We start from the raw sequence: 25358 nt of genomic DNA, 5'->3' as shown, positions 1-25358 counted from the left end.
CTCTAGCGTTGAAACTATTTTCGTTGGTTCGCCGGTGAGAGTATGATCGAACATTTCCTTTTCAACGAATAACGGAGCCTTTGTAAAAACTTGGAAACTCTCACGCGGAAACGATCTGATTTCTTGAATCTTCTAGCTCTATTCTTCTAGTTTATTCGTTTAATTCGAAGTTTAATAAAACGGCGAAAGAAAAAATATTATGCATCGAGCTTGTAAAGATCAATCTTCGAGTCTACTGTAAATTCGACGTTGCGAGAAAAATTTTCCCAAGTTTTTATTAGGATGATTTGTAACGTTTTCGAGAACAAAAATATTTTCACGTGTCCACGCCCGCTACGTGATGAAAATATTTTGGGAAAAAAAATACGCTAGAGTCAAACTCTCAAACAAACCAAAGTTTAATGCACGATTTTCATTACCGTGCGATTTTTTTGAAAATAATTTTCACTTTTGATCTTTTTTAAATGATAAAAATATTTCAGAATAAAATACACTTTGAAAATATTTTGGGAAAAGATGAACCAAACAAACCAACGTTCACTGTACGATTTTTATCGCTGTACAATCTTCTTCTTACAAAATATTATAGCAGCTTTTAATCGTCCGAACGTGAGTCACTGTACCTGAATTTAAGCTTCATTTTTCACTCTTTTCAACTAACAGACGATACAAAAAAGATTCATTTGAAGTCACATCGAAGCCCAGGAAACGTATTATCAGAAACTCGACTAATCCTTCCTACGTAAGGGCAAACGTTCATCAAGCTGAACCATCAAACTTCATCCACCTGGTAAGACCCCCAGCGCGCATATTCCAGAGAGATAGTTTCTTACGATAGCAGCAAGTACAACAGAGTTCGAATAGACGCTTAATCGACTAGACGAATTTCTGACATGAACTAACTGCTACTGACACTAACGAAGCACCAAGATCGTAGGTTTTGGATACGTGCGTGATGTAGTATTTAATGAGGGCGATGATCGACCTCGGTCCTTTACTTACCAGATGAGTAAGTCAAACTTCGCGCGAGATTGAACTCTAAAACACACAGCGTTTGCGGAATCACCACCGTGATGAGATTATCGTTCGATTGTAATGGAGAGACGACAGAGCACTGTTCGTTATTTATTAGAATTGCAATCGTAGGGCATCGCACGTTAATCTGTAGCTGAATACCAGCTGCGGAAATTGTAAAAGGATCCTTGAAATTATGACAAATAGTATCACGATTATTACGATCTCTCGTTTTAGAAACAGTTTCCGAGAGTGAAAGATTTCATTTACACTTAGCTAACCGAATGGGAAGATCTCCCATTTTTTTCTTTTGCTTTTAACTTAAATCTAGAACTGAAGTTTTTGATACTTTTTTTGCTTCCATAAAACACAATTTTTAATCAAACCTGTGGACAGCGTACAATTGATTATAAATTTTTGTAACTAACGTTGCAATAAGAGAATAAAGAAAAATAATATTTTTCTCTCAAGATGCTCTTTACTTTAAAACTGAAACTAAAAATTTAATGTAAAAAGTGTTCACCTACAAGAGAATCATTATTTTACAAGGTCCCTGACTCTCTGAAATTCTTCGTTCCGCTTTCGATCGATACGTCTGTCTCGAAGGAGCCAGTGAAAGTGAATTATTGCCATATGATAATTTTTAATTTAATTCGATTCGACGTTCGGATCTCGATACCTATATACTGGTCTATAAAGGGACACAAAACTTTCGACTTTCTATCGTTAAATATACACATATATAATTTATCTTCCACGCTATATAATTTATCTTCAGCTGGACTCCTTGTCTCCGAAATATATCACTCGTGTAAAAGTTGCTCGAACGAAAAAGATTAGACGAAGTTTTCCCGGCTAAATGAACCGTGGCTCGCAGTTCCGTGCTTCCAATTGAAAATTTTAATCCTTTCGCGGGAGCACGAGGACGGAAAACTTTTCGCGCTCCTTGGGAAAGCTGGCGGTGAATATAAAAATTTCATCTGCCCGTAGTTCTTTACTCGCAGGTAAAAATATTTCTCGAAAAGGGAAGAGGAATTTTTCCTCGTCTTGCCAAGGAAAAAAACACGGCGAGCCAGCGCGGAACTTTCGCGAGTCAGCGCAGCTTGTTTCTTTCGTCAAACTTTGTCATCAAAGGTCTTCCTTCTTTCTTCAAGATTTTCATCAAAATCCAAACGACGAGCAGCGCGCCACTTTCGGAGAGAAGGAAAATTTCCACAGCGGTCTTTAAAATCCCGTCGGATCCGAATTTTAAATTGAAAAGCTGTTTGACGTAAATTCTTCAAAGCCGAAGAATTCAACGGCGCGCAAAGAATTATGGAGATTTAATTCCCTATTCCGCGAGAATACTTTGATTTGAATACTCTTCCCTTTAAGTTTACTCTACTCGTTCGAATATTACAAATTTGCACTTCAAAGATTGAGAGGCTAATTGGTCGTACAAACACTCAGCGTGGACTCTCTACTTTGTCAAAAATGTTCTGTAAATAATTGCAAAGATATCTAAGAAATTCCAAGACGATTAGAGACTGAGCACCAATGTGAAAATGTCGTATAGCGTATTAATACCAAATAATTAAAGCGGAATAATCCAGTGAACGGTGGATAAACAGTCGTGATCAAAAATTAGCGAAAAAATCTCAATTAGCTAATATAAAGCCGATTAGATTTAATTATCAGCGGTAAATCAACGAAAAATATTCAAGAGAAGGTAAACTGACTTATTGAATCTATATCTATACGAGCTTTCGATTCATTGTGTATACATATATATATATATAAATTCACAAGTCTGTCATCGATTATCAATTAAACATTGCGTGTAAAGAGTATGAAAAACAAAACTGAAGGACAGAGCAGCGAATATTACGTTGTAGCAATTTAATAAATTACATCAGAAAGTACGTGACAGTATGATGAATACGAACTTGGTAAACGAGGTTAGGTAAAATTAACTTTGATACTCTCTCTCTCTTTTTCTCTTTCTACGTTCTTCATGTCTCAAAAGTTTTCAAACTTTTATTGTTTTCATCTACTTTTCACCGTTAAAGTAAAAAAAAAAAAAAAATAGGAAATTACGAAAGTTGTTTATAATTTAGTGTTAAATTTAGCAAAACTCGTGGATGAAAGTATCTCCAATCTCACTCTTTGCAATTGCTAATTGCGTAGAGTAAACAGAGCGAGTTAAGTATACGGTAAAACACGGAACAATGAAAATTGGAATTAGTCAAGCGCTGATTAACTTTTAAACTGTGAAAGTGAGATAGAAAGAAATTCCACAAATTTCACAATTCAGGTATCAACGGCGAGATAAGTCGGCGAGATGAATCGATAAATTTAAATTCACAGAGACAGTGAAATAATAGCAGCAGGATAAGTATTGTAAAATTTATTTCATCGAAGGCAATACAGAATTGTGCATAAGCAATTTCGCGTAATAATTCTCGAAGCTTCGCATAAAAAAATATCCCCAAATATCGCTCTATTCAGGTACCAGCAATTTCCCAAATGCGTCGCGATACGCATAAAACTCGGCTCTCAAACGAAATAAATTCGCGCGATAGTTTTAGCGCGCGAAATATCACCTCGTTCCGGGCGTTTCGAGTGAATCGGATGAATTGAAAACGTACCATCAATTTTAGAAAGTGAATGCGAGAGCGTGTAGCTCGTATAACCAAAAAAATAAAAAAAAAATAAAAAATAAATAAATAAATAAATAGAAGAAAACAGGAGGAAAAAGAATCGTGAAAAAAAATTTATTCAACGAGCGCGAATCGGGATCGAGCAGAATCCGGCGAGATAATCTCCGGCGACGATTTTTGGCGATACCGGCAATATTAAAAATCGACACGGCGCGGCACGATCCAGGTTTAATAGAACGAAGCGTTTAGCAGACCGATAAATAGATAATAGCACCGGCGGGCCCGTTCATAAAGCATGAAAATGAGCGTCCTCCCGGAAATTCGATGAATACGCGATCGCGGCCGGTGTTGATGCACCGCGTGGACGAAAATCGCTGGTGAAAAATTTGCTGGTCAAAGCGGATTCGAGCTTTGGATCAAAGGAATGTCGTACATTATAAAAAGAATTCGCGTCCGATAGGATGGCAATTTAAAAGCGGTCGCGTCGTTTCATGGAATCGAAAACGCGTCGATCGAAAAATCGCTGGTTTCTCGTCGACTGGAAATACGTACCCGAATGACTATCGTGTCGGAAGGAATGATATTACAGATAAAATGAAACAATGTTAATTATAACTATGTTTCGTAGATTTCTATTTTCATCTACGTATATCTATATATATAATAATTAATATATCTGGGTATATTTATATCTATATAATAATTTAGAAAATATATACAATAAAACACGTTAAATATAATAATTTAAAACGAAACGCTGTTAATTATTAATTATTAACTATGTTTCGTAGATGTTTATTTTAATCTATGTACATATATCTGTATATATAATAATTTATATCTGGGTATACTTATATCTATATAAGAATTTAGAAAATATATATATAATAAAACACATTAAATATAATAATTTAAAATGAAACACTTAATTATTAACTATGTTTCTATTTTCATCTATGTACATCTATCTACATATATCTACATATATAATAATTTATATAGCTAGGTATATCTATATCTATATAATAATTCAGAAAATATATATATATAATAAAACACATTAAATATAGTAATTTAAATGAAACACTTAATTATTAACTATGTTTCGTAAATTTCTTCTATGAATTTTCATCTATGTATATCTCTATATATATAATAATTTATATATCTAATTATACCTATATCATAAATAAAACACGTTAACCGTTAGTAAATTTCTACTTTCATCGATGTATATCTAACAACGAAGTAAAAACTGATTAATTATCTACGAAAATTCTGACAAACAGTTGGAGAGTCGCTAAGAAATGACCTCGCTGGAAAATGTTTTAAAAATAACGGAGAATTTCGTAATTGGTCAGTCAAAGTACAGTCTGTATTAGTACTATTTCCAGATAAGATAAAATATTTTACTTTCAATTTCACCGTTGATATTATTCGAAGTATCTTTCCACGTTAACCACGTGTACACGTGTTAATACGTATCTTTCGACTGTTAGCACCATTCGTTTCGTTTCGGAAAAACAAACATCGGAAACGAGATATATTTTTCACCGGGTGGACAACCTAATAGAAAAACAATTGAATTCGCTGGCAATACTCACTGAACTCAGTCAGAGAGGAGAGAAGGAAAGGAAATAACTTCAGTGGATGGATGAAACGCTCGTTTCAATGTGTGCCCGGAGAATTATGCGGTGAGTGCCGCGCACCGTCTGATGGATCAATCCCGATTCCATCATACAATTCCCCGCGAAAACAAAAACACAACCGGGCGAATTCATGCAAATTACAACGCCAAACGAGTTATATTGTCCGCGGCTCTCTGTGCCCCTCTGTTTCCTTCGAAATTTATGTCGCACGGAAAACATCGAAAGTCTATTTTCCAACGTATTTGCGAGCCGCTTAACGCCTCGATACACACCGAGCGCCGGGTGCTAATTTTATTTGCCCGTTTCCCGAACGACACTGAAAGCTCACGAAAGTATTTCAACGCCTGTACGTTCAACACATTCGCTGCGAGACTAGACTCATCGCAGATGAAATTGAAACAAAATATTTGAAACATCGAGCGAATATCGAGTATTTCAATTCTTATTGTATACCAAAGTGTTTCGTTATGTATCAGTATGTAATTTGAAGATATTCGAGGAAAGAATTGTCTAATAGTACTGTTAAGAAGAATTATCTAACAGCATTCTAAGAATATTAGTATCCTAAGAATATTAAAGTGCTATTAAAGAATTATCTATTGAAGAATTAAAGAATCATCTAATTTAATTAATAGAATTCTAAGACTTCTAAGAATACTAGAATACCATTAAAATAATTATTTAACAGTATCCTATTTAAAATATATTCTATAAAAGAATTATCAGAATAGTATTCTATTTAAGATACTCGATGAAAAAATTAACTAATAGTACTCTAGTGTTCTAAGAATAGTAGAATACTATTAAAAGAATTATTAAAAAGAATTGTCTAATAGTATTCTAGTATCCTAAGTATCTTTAGTATCCCTATATTAAAGTATTATTAAAAGAATTGTCTAATATAATTTTAATATAATTCTAAGAATTCTAAGAATACTAGAATACCATTAAAATAATTATCTGACAGTATCCTATTTAAGATATTATTCGATAAAAGAATTATTAGAATAATATTCTATTTAAGATACTCGTTGAAAAAATTAACTAATAGTACTCTAGTGTTCTAAGAATAGTAGAATACTATTAAAAGAATTATTAAAAAGAATCATCTAATAGTATTCTAGTATCCTAAGTATCTCTAGTATCCCTATATTAAAGTATTATTAAAAGAATTGTCTAATATAATTTTAATATAATTCTAAGAATTCTAAGAATACTAGAATACCATTAAAATAATTATCTGACAGTATCCTATTTAAGATATTATTCAATAAAAGAATTATTAGAATACTATTCTATTTAAGATATTCGATAAAAAAATTAACCAATAGTACTCTAGTATTCTAAGAGAAGAATTATTAAAAAGAATTATCTAATAGTACTCTAGTATCCTAAGTATCCCTATTATCTAATAGTACTCTAATATCCTAAGTATCTATAGTATCCCTATATTAAAGTATTATTAAAAGAATTGTCTAATAGAATTCTAAGGATTCTAAAAATACTAGAATACTGTTAAAAGAATTATCTAGTAATACTCCAGTATCCTAACTACTATCAAGAGGATCATCTAATAGAATTCTAAGGACACTAGATTACTATTAAAAGAATTATCAAATAGTATTCTATTCAAGATATTCAATATATTCAATTGCTTGGTGGTATGCGAAAGATAGATCTCGGAATCCGATGGAGCCATGATACACTCCGGTTGGAACGCTAGCGGAATTTCAAAAGCGTTTCACGCAACAGGCACAACGTGCACGTTAAAGTTTCCCGCAGTAAGTGTCGAAACACTTTCGAAACGACTGTGTGTTTGTGGCAGAGAAGAGCAGGTCGTTCGGTTCCTGGCGGTGATTCACCTGCGAGCTCCGTCTGTTTGCCCGACAACAGGAGAAATGCCATTAATAGGAATATCCACGAATGTGGCACAGTGTAGTCTCATTTATACGCAAATGTAACCAACAACGCCGGAGAAGAGAACCACCGCTACAGAACCGAGAGAACTGTTGAAATTTAGTTAGAAAATTGCGGGCAGAAGTCGTTCGAGTCCGGTCGATTAACGAACAAGACTCAAAGGGGATCCAGAGAATTTTTCTCGTAATCACGGTGGAACACACACGCTGGAAAGTTTTATTCCGTTTGCCCTTGTTTTATTACGTTGTTGATACCCTTGAGAGATATCTTCTTCTTCTTCGCGCATGATACGAAATGCATCGCGAATACGCGCCATCTAATAATAACTTTCCCCAATTAACCACCGGACAGCGGATAATTTTGTACTGGCACGCACGGCGATAGTTGGGTCAGATTTGAGAGTTCACACAGGCGTTCCCTTCTCTACGTGCCCGGGAGCAAATATATTTATCAGATCTCTCTTTTATCGAGCTCAACTCTAGCTTATTAAATTATTCCACGTGTTATTCAGTACGTGGCAGTTGCAGGGGAAAATATTATTAATGCAGTAGTCCCCACCAATTCTTGGAATTGGGTCCCGACTTTGGTGGACGCTCAAGTGGGGACTGCTGTGTTATATTTTCATTAAGGGGTCAGGACAGCGTGAAAAAAATTTTTTAAAATCGATTCTTTTCTTTTGTTTTTGTTTTAAATAGTAGTTTGAAATCTTAGAAATAAGATAGAAAAGGTCCTAGCCTTTAAAACGACTTATTTTGGGGTATAATAATAAATCCGTGGATACAGAATAATTGAATTTCTATCACTGCTTACAACTTTAAGCAGTATTACAAAGTGTAAATCGTGTGATTCAAATATTACTTTTGACGAATCGAATAATAGGGGACTTGGATTCAATTTAGTTGTGAATTGTAAGAACTGTGAGCCGCGACATATAAGTAAAAAGAGTAAGTAAAGGATACATATGAAAAATGACGTTCTAAAACTTTAAACGCGTTTTTCTCGAAACTAGATTTTTAGAAACGGTGTGCAAGATATCTCGGAATCCAACCGATTACTGTGAAACTTGGTACGTATCTTTAGTGTAACACTTACTAGGGATTGACGTTCGAACATTTTTTAATTTTTAACAATTTCGAAAAAATATAAACAAAAAACGTAGATATTTTTGGCATAAATTCGATACATCAGAAACAAATTGCTGCTATTTTCATAATTTTCACAGAAATGAAAATGTTGGATCGTCAATCCCTGAGAATACTGTTTATTTTTGAAATTTTTTTGCCTTTTTGTTGCAGCTAATCCTGTTTGGCTGGAATCATGCACACCGACAGGTAATGTAAAAAAAAGTTATGTAAGAGGATGCCGTTAAAAGAGCCTTCTTTTTTTCTTTTCTTAATGTTGCGTTTTATAGGTCACAATGTGTTGAAATAAACCACAAAAGCTCATGTCAGTCTGTCACACTGTCCTGCCCCCTTAATTTACATTTATTTTACAATCGTGTTGTACAGCGACCCCCGTCAAAAAGCGAAAGCAAAACTGTCCAAGAATTTGCGAAAAATTTCAATTTCACTGTCTCACCGAATGAAAGAACAGTACTCACCTCTTTCACCTTGTCCCTTCGTTCCCTGGCGACGGGGTCCTTGTCCTCTCCACCGACCGTCAAAGGGAGTTTATTCGCTGGCGCAGGGGGCACCGTCTCCAGAATGTCGTCCTTCCGGTAGAGCACTAACGACGACGAACTACTCGCACGCACACGCGAATCATCTTTCACTTCCGGCTTTTCCAGCGTCTTTTGCTGCTGATATTCCTCGTTGATCTTCGCCTGAAAATCCACGTTTTTTCGAAATCGAATCGCGGCGGTTTTTCGAGATTTTTTTTCGGAAAGCGGCGGTTTTTCAAGATTTTTTTTCGGAAAGCGGCGGTTCTCTTCGTCGATCAATTTTAGCGAGAAAAAAACTCGAGAAAATCGCTAAGATAGTCCCCCCCCCCCCCCTCCAGAATTAACTAACTGAACGAGTTTTTTTCTTTGCCACGCGAGATTCGATTCGAGCAAGAAACTGGATCTATGAATTTTTTAAACTTGAAACTCGAGCAACAGAGCGGAGCGAATGCGAAGCAGGAAATAGAGCGTAAGAGAAGAATAATGAGATACGTGTGAAAAGAATGAATTTCGAGTCATTGCATTAGATAATTCAATTGCTATTTCTAGAATCACTTGTTGTTCACATAGCGTGTTTAAAGAGTGAAATGACTTTTAGTTAAATTTCGCGGCAACGATATTTCTGTTACAACGATACGAAGGATTGTAAAATCATTGCAACTCATTCACAATCGTTCATTTTGCCAAGGTATTCGTAATGAATTTCGAAGAGAATATATAACTCAGAAAACAATTGCACGACAGAATATATTGATAACTATCTGCCTTTCTAAAAAACTTACTTGAAACTAACTTGAAATACGAAAGGAATAAATATTTCATAAAACGTATAAAGAAACTAAACAATAACGCAAATTCGAGGCAGCGTGAATTAATTTCGACGAAATGAAAAACCAAAGTTAATCTTTAACGCTTAATCGCGGTTGTCTGTAGAAAAATATAAGAAGAAGTTGGATATCTGATCGAGCATATAAAGAGACCGAAAACTAACGAAACGATGAAATTGTCGTTTAAAAAAGGCAAGTGAATGTTTCACGAAACGAAATGGTCGAAATTGGTCGTTCGAGGTACAGGAAGCTTGAGCTGGAGAGAGGTCAGTAACGTGTGTGACGAGTCATGAAACGACATCCATTTATTCAACAAAACGATTCCATTTATTTTCTCAAGCGTTTACAAATATGTACAGTGTGTATGTACAGTCATCAACGTGTGTATAATACTCGGTCAGATACCCATTTTCCTAGCTTCGGTGGACGAGATTCGCGCCGCGGCTTTGTACAAAATTCCCGCCTTAGCACGACGGAGCAGTAGAGCTCAGAATGAAAATCAAATTCTGCCAGACCACTCGAGAGACCTCGGACCGCGTATTTATTCGAACACCGCCTTCCGAATGCAATCTCCGCTCGAAACACGCTTATTTCGCCTGGCTTCGCTCGGAGAACGTCAGCTCTCGACACTCTCGACCGCCTAGCCGTCATTATGAGAGAACGAAAGGTGAAACGTCGCGAGATATAAACGCCTCGCTTTGCTTCGTCTCCCTCAGGTAACCGGTGAAAACGTTTCCAACGCTAACTGTATTGGCCTGTTCCACGTAAGATTCGAGTTTCATTCGGTTTCTGATAGTAAAACCCCGATGGAAACTTAGTTTCGTTTTGGAGAAACAATACAAATTGTTCTGAAGAATTGAAGCGGTTTATAAATTACTTGTCTTGCGATGTTAATCGATGTTGATCTATAGCCTTTCTAATCTGTGTTCTTTGGATTAATTTCTATCATATCGTAATTATACGAATTTTTTTACTAACGAAATTTTTGAACTACTGTAGAAATGAAAAGATATTTTATGTATCTGCAAACTTTACGATATTCATAAAAACTCGAGAATCGCGGTGGAGGCAAAAGTAATGGAAAGATTTAGAATTGGGATTGATTTGAAATCTAATCATCTTGGAGTTGTATCTGTAATATTATTTGTAATAAAATCACAAAATAATCACGAACGAAGATAATGTTTCTTAAGATACTGTACCGTTTATAATCGTTTCGATATCGTATGCAAAAAATACGACACTCTTTCTCTACTACGTATCACTTTTCTCTCTCGAATAAATACACATATATGATACGTAATTATTCAGTAATTTACGTCAATTGCACACTTCCATTGAAAATACGGGTAATTTAACTTTAAATAAAATGCATTGACTGCTATAATTGCGAGTCATCTACTGTTCCGTGAAATTTTTTTCAATATTCGTGAAATAAATTATGTATTGCAACTTTACGAATCAATATCGTTGCCTTCTATTTTAAATAACAATCGATATCAAGTTTATTTATAACTTTCACAGATGCTAGTTCCTTAATAAAAACATCATTTTACCGCGTTTTAAGTGAAAGCTGAAATGTACGGTTTGATAACGTGCGATAATTATTTTATCAAATTCCGACATCTTGCTCGATAAAATCTTGATAGATGCAATAGCTTTCGTCGAGTATCAAACAAAACGATTTATTCGCGTGATAACGTTTGATTTAAAGAAAACTGTCCCGATATAATTCTCATAAACTAGAATAAATTCTTTTAACATAGTACGATATCTAACTACGAGTAATTGCACTGAAACGTCAAATGTGCCATTATGTTCGTTATCTTTTGTATGAAAAGACGACAAACGAGTGAAATCCTTGAAATACAGATAAACTTATCTGATAAATATGGAAAACATAGGAAACAAGCGCATTAAAAGCAATGTTTCAGCTGATAATTTCAAAGAAGATAATTAAATTTTCAGAAAGTTGAAAGAAATCTTTCATTTCTGAAGCAAGTAATAAATACTTTAAAGTTTTCTCTTTATTATCTAATATAATATAATATTAATTTCTTATCTAATATTAATTTCTATTGGTAAAGGATTGAAAATTTCTTTTCAATATTTTGCAGACCAATTTACAAATTCTTTTTATTGCACACATAAGAGACATACATTATGCAAATTATATTTCGTTGTCGATATATATTAATAAAACTTTATATTTGTAACCTTCAGTAAAAGGCACACTATTGAAATTAAAAAATTTCGAAACAAATACGTGAATGTCTGAATTTATTGCTCTAATGGTTTCAACGTTAGAGAACACTATAACCGAAGAGGATAAATTTGAACACGATACATTCAACACGTGTGATTAGTAAACCCGCTAAACTCGCGAACAATTGCTAAATTGCAGTAGAATTACCCCAGAATTACACGATGAAATCGTCATCAGAATCGCGCTTCAATTTTAATAAGTCCAACTCGCGATAATATTACTTTCTCTGCCACTCTACAAACACAACACGTATATTAAGATCGTTTTGCATTTTGTAAAACGACCGTATTCACATGTTTCTCATCGTATTAAAATTAGACATTAATATTAAATATTAGACAAGAATATTAAATATTAGGCACGATATTGATTGCAATGATCATACCGATAAGAATACAGCAAAGAATGTAGTTTCAACAAAGTCCCTTTACATCAAAGTCCCAATCTATTTGCAAAATGAAGAAAATTTTTACAATAATTGTAGTAATAACAATTTTGTAGTAGCAATTGCAGTAGTAACAACCTTTGTAGTAGTAGCAAAAATTGTAGTAGCAATTGCAGTAATAACAACCTTGTGTAAAAATACAGCAATAACTTTGTGTAATAATTTTTGCGTCGAAAAAAAAAGAAATATATTCACGAACGATTCTATCCGTAAAATTTCGTTCGCGGCAGTGAAATTTACAACGAAAATCTGCCAACGGTTATCGAGAATGACATAAACAAAGTTTACACATAGCAACGTGTTTCACAACGTTAAACATTCGTTCAACGTATGTCCATGACGCGATTGAACGCGAATCCCCGATAAATTCTATTATTTCACGGTAACAAGGGCATTGGTGTTTTGGGTAAACGCGTAAACAGGCGCCGAAATTCGCCATCGATTCGTAAATCGACGCTGCAATCTCACGCTCGTCATCGATAATTAGTCAATAAAAACAAATATACATCCCGTTTTATCTCGCGTCAATGCCCAACGTCCTTTTAACCCTTTCGCCACTGCAAAAACTTAAATGTTCCACAGAATTATTTATTTCTATAATCTAAAATTTAGTTTCAATATCTGTTATTCAATATATCATATGTATTCAATATATCTTATATTTTCTATTCTATTATTTTATATTTTCAGTCTCAACATTCGCGTTTTTTTTTAATCATTTTATTTAAAATTCCAATTAAATATTGAATAAAATTTTGTGTTTGATCCACAAGTTTTATTACTATTGTTCTCAATATTATTATTCCATAAAAAATTACTGCTAGTGTAAAAAGATTCCATACTCTTAGAAATGATCTAAATTAATTTCTCGTAATGGAAAAAAAATTAGAAATTTTTAATTCCTAACGTAGCAAACAGTAGCGAAAGAGTTAATATAGCTATTCTACACGTGCCACACGGAGATTTATAACTCCGCCAACGTACATTGCTAGACTATATTGTAAACGATTTAAAAACATCAAAGATATAGGTGAGAATCGTAAGAGTTTATTTTATCAACAATTAAACTGACATCGAGTTATTCTCTATTATTTATCTATTCATTTTTATTATAGATCACCTTGTAGATTACCCGTATAATTCAATTTTTCTGCAATCATCTATGAATTAAACCAATTGAAAAGAAAGTTCTTTATATAATACTGTAGTATATAATATTACATTATAATGATATATTATATAATATTATATAATATTATATTAGAGTAATATATTATATAATATTATATAATTATGTTATACAGCATAGTATACAATTCATGTAATTTTATTTCTCCGTATTAAGATTTGTAACCGTATTATTGTATAATACTGTACAATGATTAATAAGTACTTTATGTTTTCACATTCTCTTAGATAAATTCGAAAAAAAAAAAGTTTATCGCTTTTATGTCAGTCTATACTCGATATCATATATATCCTAAGTAAATATGTACATCGCTGTCTTAAACTAATCAAGTATCCTAACATCTGCCATTTAAGTACGACTCTGTACGACGAAATCAATAAACAGCCTATATGCTGCTCTACATTTCGACCTAATCAAAAACCAAGTAACAATTTATTACAATGCAGAACACAAAAGAAATTGTGGAATATAGAAACGTTAAAAACTAGAATTGTAAATGGTAATGTTTGTAGTGCAAATGAAATTTTCCATTACAATGCGACGTTAGCTGAATTCAGAAATAAGAAAAAGAAACGCCATCATTTCGTTACGCGTCACCCTGTACATGCACGACGATAGAAGCCGAGTGTCTCAACGAGGGTCGCGTCGATGCGTCGGAAATTGTGCTCTGAAATTTTAGGGCGAGAGTCTATTAACGTTGATGGGACTCGTTCTCGCGATCGCGGCACCGGCCCGACGAAAAATTAGATAATTCAATCCCGGCCAATACGTTTCACAGAGTTACGTTTCGCAATACGCGTAATTCGCTCGCCATTGTGTCACGTGACACATATATACGTTACAGTTTGACTTTCTCATTCGAAACGTACATATAACCTACAACGAAATTTTCGAAACAATATAATTTCACTTTCTTCATTACACACCACGCAGTCAATAAGTATGCATCGATGTCGTTTTGCAATTACAAGGTTTTTATTACGCCTACCTTTTGATACTCGTGATACTACGCAGCCGCGCGCAATGGAAAACGTTCGATTCAAACTTTCATATTTCACTGTGTAAACATACATTATCCGACCACGCCAACGAGATTTAAACAAAACACACTTCTTTCACGTATCTTTCACGTATTATGGTATGGCGAGATATAACGGAAACCGGGACGAAAGAGAGAAGCATAAACGCGACACGCGAATCTTTAATTGTCCGTTGCAACGAACTGCTCGTAACGACTATCGAAATTTCGGCAATTCGATTGTCGAGCGAGATCCATGATGGTGTCGACGAATATACGATACAAGACTGAAAACATACGGTTCAAAATTGAAAACGCCGATTGACAGTTGCCGTTCGCGATGAAAACCGGTCGAATATTTGTCAGAAAGAGACGCGTAACCGTGAATCGAAGGAAAATATCGGAAATATCACGCAGTGCGTGAACTTTTGCTCCGTTATGCGTGTACACGTGTACCTGCAGTACGTCACAATGGCAGCATGTAAACAAACGAGGCGGAAGCTAAATATCAGTGTAACAGTTGAAAGAACAAGAGCACAGGGGAATGATGTTAAAAGACAAGAACGTGGCGACGTTACGCGACGACAGTGACCGATAGGTCAATATCAAACGGAATAGAGTTTGATTGTAACCGAGGAGAGCGAGGTGACAGACAAGAGGCTGGAGAGCGCGGTCTCGAACAGGCTAGGAGATCGAGAGTCGAGCACCGACATCGAGAATCGAAAAGAGAATCGAAAGAGGGGTCGAGATTTGGACAGAGGCGCGGACCTGCAGTTTCTGCTTGTCTTCGAGAAGATGCACGTCCTGATTATCGATGCCCTCGTGCCCAAATGGCACGGCATTCGGATGACCCATGAACCCCTTGAGGCCCCCCTGTAATCGAGGTGGCGCCGGTATTAGCAGCTCCGGTCCCGCTTTCTGCATGTGCTCGTACACACGGTAAACACTGTTCACTGCGGCGCCGCTGGTGCCCGCGCGGAAATCCGGCAGAAAGAAGAACGTACAGAAACACACGACACCGAACGTCAAAAACACCAACAGGATCAGATACTTTTCACGCGGGCGGAACGACCGTCTCGAGAACAGAGGCACCGGTACACCGTTCACGAACCGCTGATACGACGGCAGAATGCTCGACGCCGTTGTCATTTTCGCGACAGTGTCACGCCACGCACGCACCAACGCACTTCCCGTTATTACAACAGACGAAAACTCGAGCACTCGTGCGCGTTGTTGCCCGTTTCTTAGCCGTCGCACGCCATTACAAATACGGTGGTTCGCGAGCACCACCTGCTCGCCGAGTTTGACACTTCGTCGCAGCCCAAGCGCCAATCAGCTGGCGCGACTCACGCGCCAACTACGTATTGTCAGCGACGTATAATCGATCGACATATATCGGCAGATGAAACGCACGTTTCCTTTCAGTGGTAAATTTGAACTGCAGCCACAGACGAAATACAGATACAGACGCAAACTAGGAGTACAAAATAGAGTTGTGGTACGAAATAAACTCGAAATTTAATGCATTTTTCTGTTACACACTTCGCAGGCTTTTACCATTTATATGTCACATCCTGTCGTACCGATGTAGGCAGATTTTGCACCGCAGCGCTCCTAGTAACGGGAATTAAAATTAAACAATGTTACGTCCACATCGAATATTATTTATTAAATTAAACATGAACGCTTTCTTATTTGCATAGCTATTATTCTTAAGAGACGACCAATTTAATGTTTAAGTATAATACAATTATTTCTTTTACATAAATTATATGTCGCAGGCTTAGCATTTAATATATGTCAACAGAGTTACAAGTTAAAAACCAACTGTGCAAGTGTAGTTTCAGTTTGCAAAAAATATAGAAAGTATAGTATTTATTAACTCTAAATTGACGAGGGCAATAATAAAAATCGAAAAATTATAAAATTATTAATTACTGTAATAGGGAAATTGTATTTTGAAGTGTTGATTATCAATTGTTGATGTCAAATTGATTTTGATCGGTACAAAGCCAGAAGCTCATTACTAATTGAACTTTTGTCGCGTGCACATCGACCAAACTTTAAAATTTTTAAATATTATTTTTTAATATTCTAATTATAAGCTAACACTGTGATCACATTCTGTACAAAATGACACGTTTATTTAACTTGGGTCGAAATTAGGAATCTCTCCTCTCCGCTTTCTTTTCGTACGTTGTTACTGTTTTTATTATTGTTGCTATTGATATTATATCATTGTGTTGTTTATATTATTATTTATTATATGACTATTAATTTAACAGACTGTAATTAATTCGTTGTAATATATTAATTCAGAGAATTGCAGCCAGTCTGATAAGATGAGATTTTTGTAGTCTAGCGTCCTTTGTAATTCGATTTAGCGGTTCCTTGGAACCCCACTGTTCCGTTGGAGGTAGCGTTAGATTATGTGCCTCTAAGTGCTTGAATCTTTGATTGATGAGCTAACAGTTAGTCATGGTTTTCTTTTCATATTATACGCCCCTTTGCGAAACACGATATTCAGAGTTGACAATAAAGCTTGTCAGTAGCTTTTGTCTCCTTTGTTTCATTTAGAGTTAGATAAACGTGTTTTTGGTACAGAATGTACTGATAGGACTACGAATTATTGTAAAATTTAGTGTGACCATTGGATGAGAGATGGATGCAACATAACTTATTGTCAGTGTGATCACGTAATTTATTGTCAAGATAGACGTTCTGTAATCAACAGCTAAACGTTAGATTTAAGTTTCAGCTTGAGTTACGGAACGTCCATCTTCTTTTTGCTTAATCCAAGGCCAAGTACAATCAGAACTTGATATTCTTGTTAGCAATAACTTGAATGCCGAGATTTATATGTAATGGGGGGGTGGATGGGGTTATAGTCAGGACGGATCTCGATCGTGGTGAGACCTGATAATTGATATCGTTTTCCAAATTAATGTTTGTAAAACGATATGAAGCTGAGAACTATGTAACCTATAGTCTATGCTCTATTCTTTCCTCTTTTTATTTGACGATGTAAACTGGACTTTAACAAGTAAACTTAATTATAATGCAACGTAACGTTACGACTTTATGTTATAAAACATTTTTACTTATATTTGTGAGTATTAAGCTTCTAATAAATTACATTTAACATAAGATTTCCAATTTTTCATTTAATAATTTTACATTCCATTGCATCACTCTTCCAATAAAACACATTTCAACTCAGTTGTATTGTAATATCCCTTGGAAATTTTATATAATTTACAAACTAACGCTTTTGCTACAAAACAAAATGATTCATCTGGCAATACCATAACAGTAACCGTGATAAAAAAAAAAGTATTTGCCTACTATTTATATTTTGATTGAGTCATGCCTACTTGTTATCCGGATGTCAGACCGTGACGATCAAGAAATCAATTATTCCTTACGTACACATGTCTAGCGATACCAGGCTCATTTCATGAAACATGGTTCATGAATTAGCCTTGCGTGGCGATTGGCTTCAGCCGACTCAAAAAGAGACGTACGAGACGTGTCTGCGGGAGGAAGACGGTTGCCTTCGGCGACTTTTGGATAGCACGTTACCACAAACGGTACGTCAGTCCAGGATTCCGCTTCCTCGGATACCATGCAGCTCCCGTGGCTCATGTAAGTGGCTTAAACGTGCAACGAATGAAGCACTTAATTTATCACCGAAATGTCGTGTATACGATTTAAATAAATTGTCTTCGATTTATCGTCAGTCAAACAATAGCTGCGATGAACTTTTATTACAAGTAATTATTGCTGACTAACACCAAGTTTCATTGAATAATTTAATCCGAGGAATAATTCGAAGTCGCATTCTTAAAAATATAATTGGAAAAAAAACAGAAGCTTGGTAGAAAATTATTTTGAATGTTTTATATATTTCTTTTTTCTTTTTTCACAGAATCTGTGCGATTCTTCACTTTGACATTGCATGAAAATTCATAGTCTTTTGATATCGTTACGACTAATACAATTTGATCATATGACAGAGAATCAACAACAATTAAATCGTATGCACTCTGCTCGAATCTGTCACTGTTCTGTCACACTTTCGAATCGTTCGTCGCAAAAATTATTTACAAGTCGAATTTTTTCTTCCCCGGTTGCAGATGCCACTTGACAATCGTTACCGCGGCTCCAATGCTTTCGCCGTCGTCGTTCCTGCGTGTCTGGAGGATCGTGAACATGATGAACGACACTGACGCCGACCACCACGAAAATCGGGAGTACAGAGTTTGTGAGAGCGCTTACTGCTACGAGATCGGTACGTTGTTCGTGCTCTCGTGACGTAACATTTATATAAGTTGCAATTTTCTTGCAAATGAGTTGCACATTATTATATAAGAGAAGAGGCTGCGTTCTGTCGATACGTTATCGAATAAAAGAGATACTGAACAAAAGAGAGAACGAGGAAATTATCGTAGGAAATTGATTTTCAAAAAGTTGAAAGTCACGTACCATCACGTTTTCTTTCAAACGATTTTTTTTAATTCACTGTTATTAACGATATCTGCACACTCATATGGTAAAGGAAGTTGACCAATTTCTATGGTTAATAGTCATTTCCTTCTTTCGTTATAAAATAGCCGTTTGATTGACTGTTTGTTTCTATAATTTGCCTGAGTGGTACCTCGAATGCAGGAAACATCAAGGATTGATATCTAACTTATGATTTATTTCACTTTTCAAATTGGTCGACATTTTTTTACTTCTTTCGAACGTTCAACGCCAAGCTAAGTTTTGAGTAAATCATCCTAAAACGCCAAAAGAATTTGAAAAATATGTGAAACTTATATATTTTCTAGCTTTAAAAAACTAAACTTAACTAGACTAAACTAAACTAAACATTCGACTGCTAATGTTAAAATAAGTATTTTACATGTTAACTAGACTAAACTAAACTAAACATTCGACTGCTAATGTTAAAATAAGTATTTTACATTTTCCTGCATATCATAGGCATTTTTCACAGCCTAATGATTTAATTCCGTTCATTTCTCATGCGATAATCAAATATTTGCATTTCTCAGCGAAGAAAATCCAGCAAAACCGTGATACGACCGCGGACCCCTGCGAAAATTTTTATCAATACGCTTGCGGCTCGTGGAGCAGGCAGAATCCAATACCGGACAACGAAGTCGAATGGTCCGAGGATCAAATTGTCATAGAAAAAACGAACAGACGAATCAAAGGCAAGGGAGTACCATTTTCTCGATTAGTTTGTCTTTCGAATTTTTTGAAGTTCACGTGCTCTTGAATTTTTGCTTTTTAAAGAACTCCTCGAAGAACACGACAGTCCCACGGATATTCCGCCCGTTAAAATGGCCAGGAAATTCTACCGTTCCTGCATGGACGTAGGTAGGGAAATCGCAACGACGTTCGTTCGAATATGTGGACCTTGGCGCGTGCATAATTATTCGAAGGAATTCACGTATTCATGCGTAGTGAAGTGTATTTGCACAGACAACGCAAAATCTACCTTGTCGTTAATAAATTACACGTGGAGAATAAAATTATTTCACTGAGGGATGATTAATGTGAAAGAGGAACAGTTTATGCGATTACTGGTGGAAAAGTTCTATTAACATATATAAACTTTGAATAAATTACTGTTCTCCTCTCGCTTCGTTTTTTTTTCTTTTTTTTTACGATTAACGAATTTTCAGAAGACTTTTTGTTATCCTCGAAAAGAACGAAAAAAACGTCTGCTTTCTCGAGGCACGAACTCGAATAATTATGAGCGCTGTGGTTAACTACGTTGCAACAGTCGTTTTCACTTTTGTGAAAAATGTCACGAACAATATTATGCAAAGCTTTTTCGAAAAAATGTCGTAGATGCAATCGAGAGAAGGGGCGTTAAGCCGATTCAGGAGATCCTTGATCGTACCGGAGGATGGCCAATGGCGATGCCACTGGACGAATGGGATCCTGATGGAACACCCTGGCAGAAAATTGACAAGGAATATGTGACATTGATCGGGAACAGTGCTTTCTATAACATCGAGTATGAAATCGATTTGAATGACACGAAGCGCTACGTGTTGACAGTAAGCTACAAATATAACTGCTTGAGCTGGAAAGATCTATATTTATTATTCTTTTTACTCTTTCTTCACTCAAAATTATACCGTTTCCTTTGTAAAACATTAAACGTTAAAAATTCGTGACTTACAACGTGCGAAGTGCTACAGAGAAGCATAATTTATAAAGATCAATATCACGTGTTAAGAAAATGTATTGATTATTGTAGATTGATCAGGAAACCGAATATCCTTTGTCGAATAAGAGGGATTTAAATAAAATATTCTACGAAGACGACGAATATGAGAGTGGTATCTTTCGCATAGTCCAAGCTTTCGCAAGAGAGAAAGGATACACTTTAAATCGTCGCCAGTTAGCCACGGATATAGCAAAAATGGTGTACTTTGAGATCGAACTGCTGCGAGTAATTATCTTTTTTCTTCGAAGAAACTATAAATTATTTCACTAGTTGAAGTTCTGTTTTTTTTTTTTTTTTATTTTTTACAGATCATTGAAACTGGAAAGGAAATACACACTATTAGTAACAATTACAAAAGAATGACCGTCAGAGAATTGCAAAAGTATTATAATAATTCCGGTATAGCCTCATCTACAGCGAAGGTAAAATTATTATTTAATATTGAAATTGAATTAAATACCATTTGCAAAATATCAAAAATCCAGGATGCAAAAGATGATACCATTTGAATTAAATTGAATTAAATTTAAATAATTAGAAAAGAAAAATAGTTTAGATCAAGCTAAGCTAGAAATATTTTATCTCAATGAGAATTCATTTTTAGATCTCTTACAACGAATAATTTTGGACTAGCGTCCCAAGTGAAACTAATGAATTTCTAAGGCCTTCACCTCCTAATCCATTCTGCTCTGTTTAATATTGCAATCAAGCGTCATTTTCTAAATCGCCACTGCTCCATTGACATATATTTCCTCACGTAACAACACAATTACAATATACACTTTACTTTAAATGTAATTGTCGCTCATTTCCGTGATACCAGTAATCGATTCTTCAATCCAAATTCTGTACTCGACGCGTCGACTTATCGGACGATTAAAAATCTGCCATCATAATACAGAATTTAACAACAAGAAACATTTGCAGATAGACTTCCTGGAAGTGATACAACACGCATTCAACCTGGCGAACGTTCGCATAAACTCCTCCGAACCTGTTGTAGTCTACAATCCGGAATTCCTACACAAGCTGGCCAGGCTACTTGCAAGCACATCTCGACGTGTGCTGGGTAATACCGTGGTTACGAGAACTCTGCACGAGCACGTAGCAATTTATTAGTGATCTTCTAATTGCAACGCGATTGCTCGACAACTGAACATTTTCTGCGGTCATGTAGCCTTTCGAAATGTCACTTTTTCACGTTGATTGTTTCCTCTGTTTGCAGTGAACTACGTGCAATGGAACATGGTGGACAAATTCCTGCCGTATACTACTCAAAAGATGAGGGACATCAAGTTCAATATATCATTCTCGTCGTACAACGTGTCCAATTATACACCACGGTATAACAATCTCTTTTTGTTATTTTTCAATCAATTGGTTATTTTTCCTTCTTACGACATTATATCCTGCGAAAGATCACGGTTGATAAGCTTTCGATCTTCGAGAATGAGCTCGAAGTTTCGAACTCCTGGAAATTTGATTTGATAGATACAAAAATGTCGATTACAAAGATTTTCGTTTCTTTGAATGTTTCTTGGAAATTTGAAACCTCTGGTACTTTAGGACAGTGGACGTTGTGATTGTTCGAACAAAGAAATCTACCGCTTGGATATTCGAATTCTTCCAAGCAACCAGTCGAATATTAAGTGAGAAAATTAAAATAATTCTGTGAAATACGTAAAAACTTAAGGATATGCTTTGTAAAAACTTGACAATTCCTTGTTCTTTTGCTTAAAAAATTTTTTTTTAATGAAAATATCATTCCCAAATTTTCGAAGTTCTACGGAAAGTAGAATAAAAATGATAATTTGAAAACTGCGTAGTAGAAAATCGTGAGGGAATATTACATTGATCTCCAGGTGGAAAGTTTGTGTGCTCAATCTGAGAATGAAGAACGCGATTGCCTACATGTTCGTCAAGAAATACATCTCGGATCACGTGATCCACGAGGTAACATTTTCTGAACTCTGAAAAACGTCGTGAATAATGAAACGTCACCAAAATCTTTGTTTTACTGTATTTCCTCCAAGGCGACGAGAATGGTGAAGAAAATAAAGGACGAGTTGAAAATCCGCATTGGACAGGCTCATTGGCTTTCGAACAGTATGAGAGTGAAACTGATGCAGAAGCTGGACAATCTTGAGACGCAAATTGGTTACCCAGATTGGTACAGGGATAACGAGGCTGTCAACCGATATTACGATGGGGTATTTGCTCTAAACAACATTTAACAAATTTTTGAAAGTTTCACAGACGCGCAATGACATCAGATATATTGTTCGCAGCTTCAAATAGGTTCGAACTACTTCCAAAATGTTCTAAACACCGAAGAGAACGAATTAATTAAAAGCCTGCAGGAGTTCCGAGAGGTCGTTGTAAGAGATCAGTGAGTTTCTTCCATGAAATTTCGATCGAAATTGGAAAAATTCAAATCGCTCGTATCTCGTTGTTCATTTTCGATTGTTTTTACAGATGGTTGGATTTCCCCACGACAGTTAACGCATTCTACGCTCAGACGGTCAACGCAATACGTGAGTACTGTGAAAACAAAACACCTGTTTCTCGAATCGACTAAATTCTGGAGAAACAAACATTTTCTTTAAAAAAAAAAAATGTCCGTGTTTCAGTCATACCAGCGGCTGAACTGCAGGATCCTTATTTCTCTTCACATTTGCCAGAGTAAGTTCTCTCCAAATCGTCTAGAATTGAAAATTTAAATCACTCATCATTTACGCGCGTTCAAATTATACTGAAGTTGAATTATTAACAAAAAGTCTGTCATCAGCGCTATTAATTACGGAACCACTGGATTTGTAATTGGACACGAATTGTCCCACGGTTTCGACAACGAAGGTAAATTATCTAAATGATGTAATTCAATCATGTATACTCATCGACATTTGTCACGTGTCGTTCGTGCTATTTAGGAATACAGTTCGACAAAGAGGGCTACAAAATCCCGTGGACATCCGAGTACGCGTCACAATACGAGGAACGATCCATGTGCTTTGTCGATCAGTATGCCAATTATACTCTCGATATCACGAACGAGGATGGAGACCACGTTAAGGTGAATTCTTTTATTAATAATTTCTAAGAGTTTTCGAACGAAGATGAGAGGCAAGCAGCCTGAAAAGAATACAAAAGATACTCTAATTACTTCGTTAGTCTCGTTTTCGTAGAACGATGCATAATATTAATAAAATGTAATTTAGCTGGATGGATATCTAACCGAGGATGAAAACATAGCGGATTCAATCGGCATACAAATTGCGTATTCTGCGTACAAGAAAGCAGCGAAACAGAAGATTCAAAATAAACTACCAGGCCTGGAACATATGTCCAACGACGAACTCTTTTTCTTATCTTTCGCAAACGTAAGTCACTTTACGTGCCTATTTTAAATACAGTCATTTTAAAGTTACCCCAATTTCGTTCGATTGTAAAATATTTATCGAAACATCTACTATATTCTCGTTGTAACAATACCAATTTTTACAACAATGTAACAATACTGATTATTATTTTTGAATAATTCCTAATATGGAAAATTTCACTTCGATAATATTTTACTTGAATATTTGACGATTCAATAACTTATTTAATAATTTGAAGAGTGTATAGATACACGTGTCAGAATCCTTTGATAAAGGAATTTCTCGGCAAAGTGTGGAAAATTTTTTTCAGCGCATATTTACTGTAGCAATCTCGTAGAATTCGTCGGGATGCCGGACGTGGAAAAATTTCACTTTTTCATAGGAATATTTGGTTAACAGCCAAGTCTCAACCTAAATCAACTGGAGATCATTATTTTTTATCCTGTTATCTCCGTTATCGGGTGTTAATTCGATCTCCCAACAAACATCATACAAATGTTTCACGGTTAATTAACACGATTCCATTTTATAGTCCTGGTGTTCCTCGACGAGACCGGAATACGAGGCGGACATGGTCAACAGCGACGAGCACAGTCCTGCGAAATATCGCATCATAGGTTCCCTCTCCAATTTGGCCGCGTTCTCGAAAACCTTCAAATGCCCGCGGAACAGTTCCATGAATCGACGTCACAAGTGTACGTTGTGGAATTAATTGTTAATACCTTCGAACGAAGCACGGACAGAAATAGAGTAATTCGCTAGTTCACTAATTTACTAATTTTCAACAAAACATTTCTACGATCTGTAAGCAACAAAGTGAATGACTTGTTATCTCTAATTTAATTTGAAAGGATTTGTCATGTCTTTACGTTTAAAAACCTCAGTTCGCGAAGAAAATAATTTTAAGAACAATTAGTGTTGCAGGAATTTAACAAAGATCCAGGAGAAATTAAAAATATTATTTTTAAATAATCGTTCTTGTTTTCCTCTTTTAATTAATTTTCTAATTTTCTATTCTTTACCAAGTTCTACTTTATTCAAGAAAAAAAACTACTGACATTTGCGAGTGGAAATTATCAGCCGATATTCAAGACTTTGATTAACATA

The 25358-nt window shown here is 35.5% G+C and overlaps 2 protein-coding genes across 2 annotated transcripts in view; one reads left to right on the top strand and one right to left on the bottom strand.

Moving 5' to 3' along the window:
• LOC122531941 (mannosyl-oligosaccharide alpha-1,2-mannosidase IA-like) overlaps positions 1–16236 on the bottom strand; it is a 102539-nt gene extending 86303 nt beyond the window's left edge. Inside the window, exons 1-2 of the mRNA XM_043660276.1 lie at positions 15393–16236; positions 8820–9041 (exon numbers count right to left, since the gene is read on the bottom strand). Coding sequence (XP_043516211.1) covers positions 8820–9041; positions 15393–15773 — 603 coding nt within the window. The 5' untranslated portion in view covers positions 15774–16236. The remainder of the gene's footprint in view (positions 1–8819; positions 9042–15392) is intronic.
• A 1822-nt stretch (positions 16237–18058) lies between these two features.
• Positions 18059–25223, top strand: LOC122531948 (neprilysin-like). The gene is made up of 18 exons (XM_043660292.1): positions 18059–18269; positions 18761–18915; positions 19682–19843; positions 19926–20009; positions 20487–20698; positions 20902–21096; positions 21180–21293; positions 21799–21940; positions 22097–22214; positions 22734–22824; positions 22905–23081; positions 23160–23260; positions 23347–23405; positions 23502–23553; positions 23660–23727; positions 23802–23944; positions 24090–24251; positions 24784–25223. The coding sequence occupies exons 1-18, from the start codon at positions 18250–18252 to the stop codon at positions 24961–24963; spliced, it is 2235 nt and encodes a 744-aa protein (XP_043516227.1). The 5' UTR covers positions 18059–18249; the 3' UTR covers positions 24964–25223.
• The last annotated feature ends 135 nt before the right edge of the window (positions 25224–25358 follow it).

The sequence above is a fragment of the Frieseomelitta varia genome, unplaced genomic scaffold (genome assembly GCF_011392965.1).
Source record: "Frieseomelitta varia isolate USP_RPSP 00005682 unplaced genomic scaffold, Fvar_1.2 scaffold_428, whole genome shotgun sequence".
NCBI lineage: Eukaryota > Metazoa > Arthropoda > Insecta > Hymenoptera > Apidae > Frieseomelitta > Frieseomelitta varia.
This window is presented reverse-complemented; position numbering and strand designations above follow the sequence as displayed.

Excerpts from the sequence above, each read along its gene's own strand:
- LOC122531948 (XM_043660292.1), top strand. The coding sequence starts at position 18,250 with ATGCAGCTCCCGTGGCTCAT. Across the intron at positions 23,261-23,346 it reads GAGGTCGTTGTAAGAGATCA|ATGGTTGGATTTCCCCACGA; the intron begins GTGAGTTTCTTC and ends TTGTTTTTACAG. Across the intron at positions 23,728-23,801 it reads CCACGGTTTCGACAACGAAG|GAATACAGTTCGACAAAGAG; the intron begins GTAAATTATCTA and ends CGTGCTATTTAG.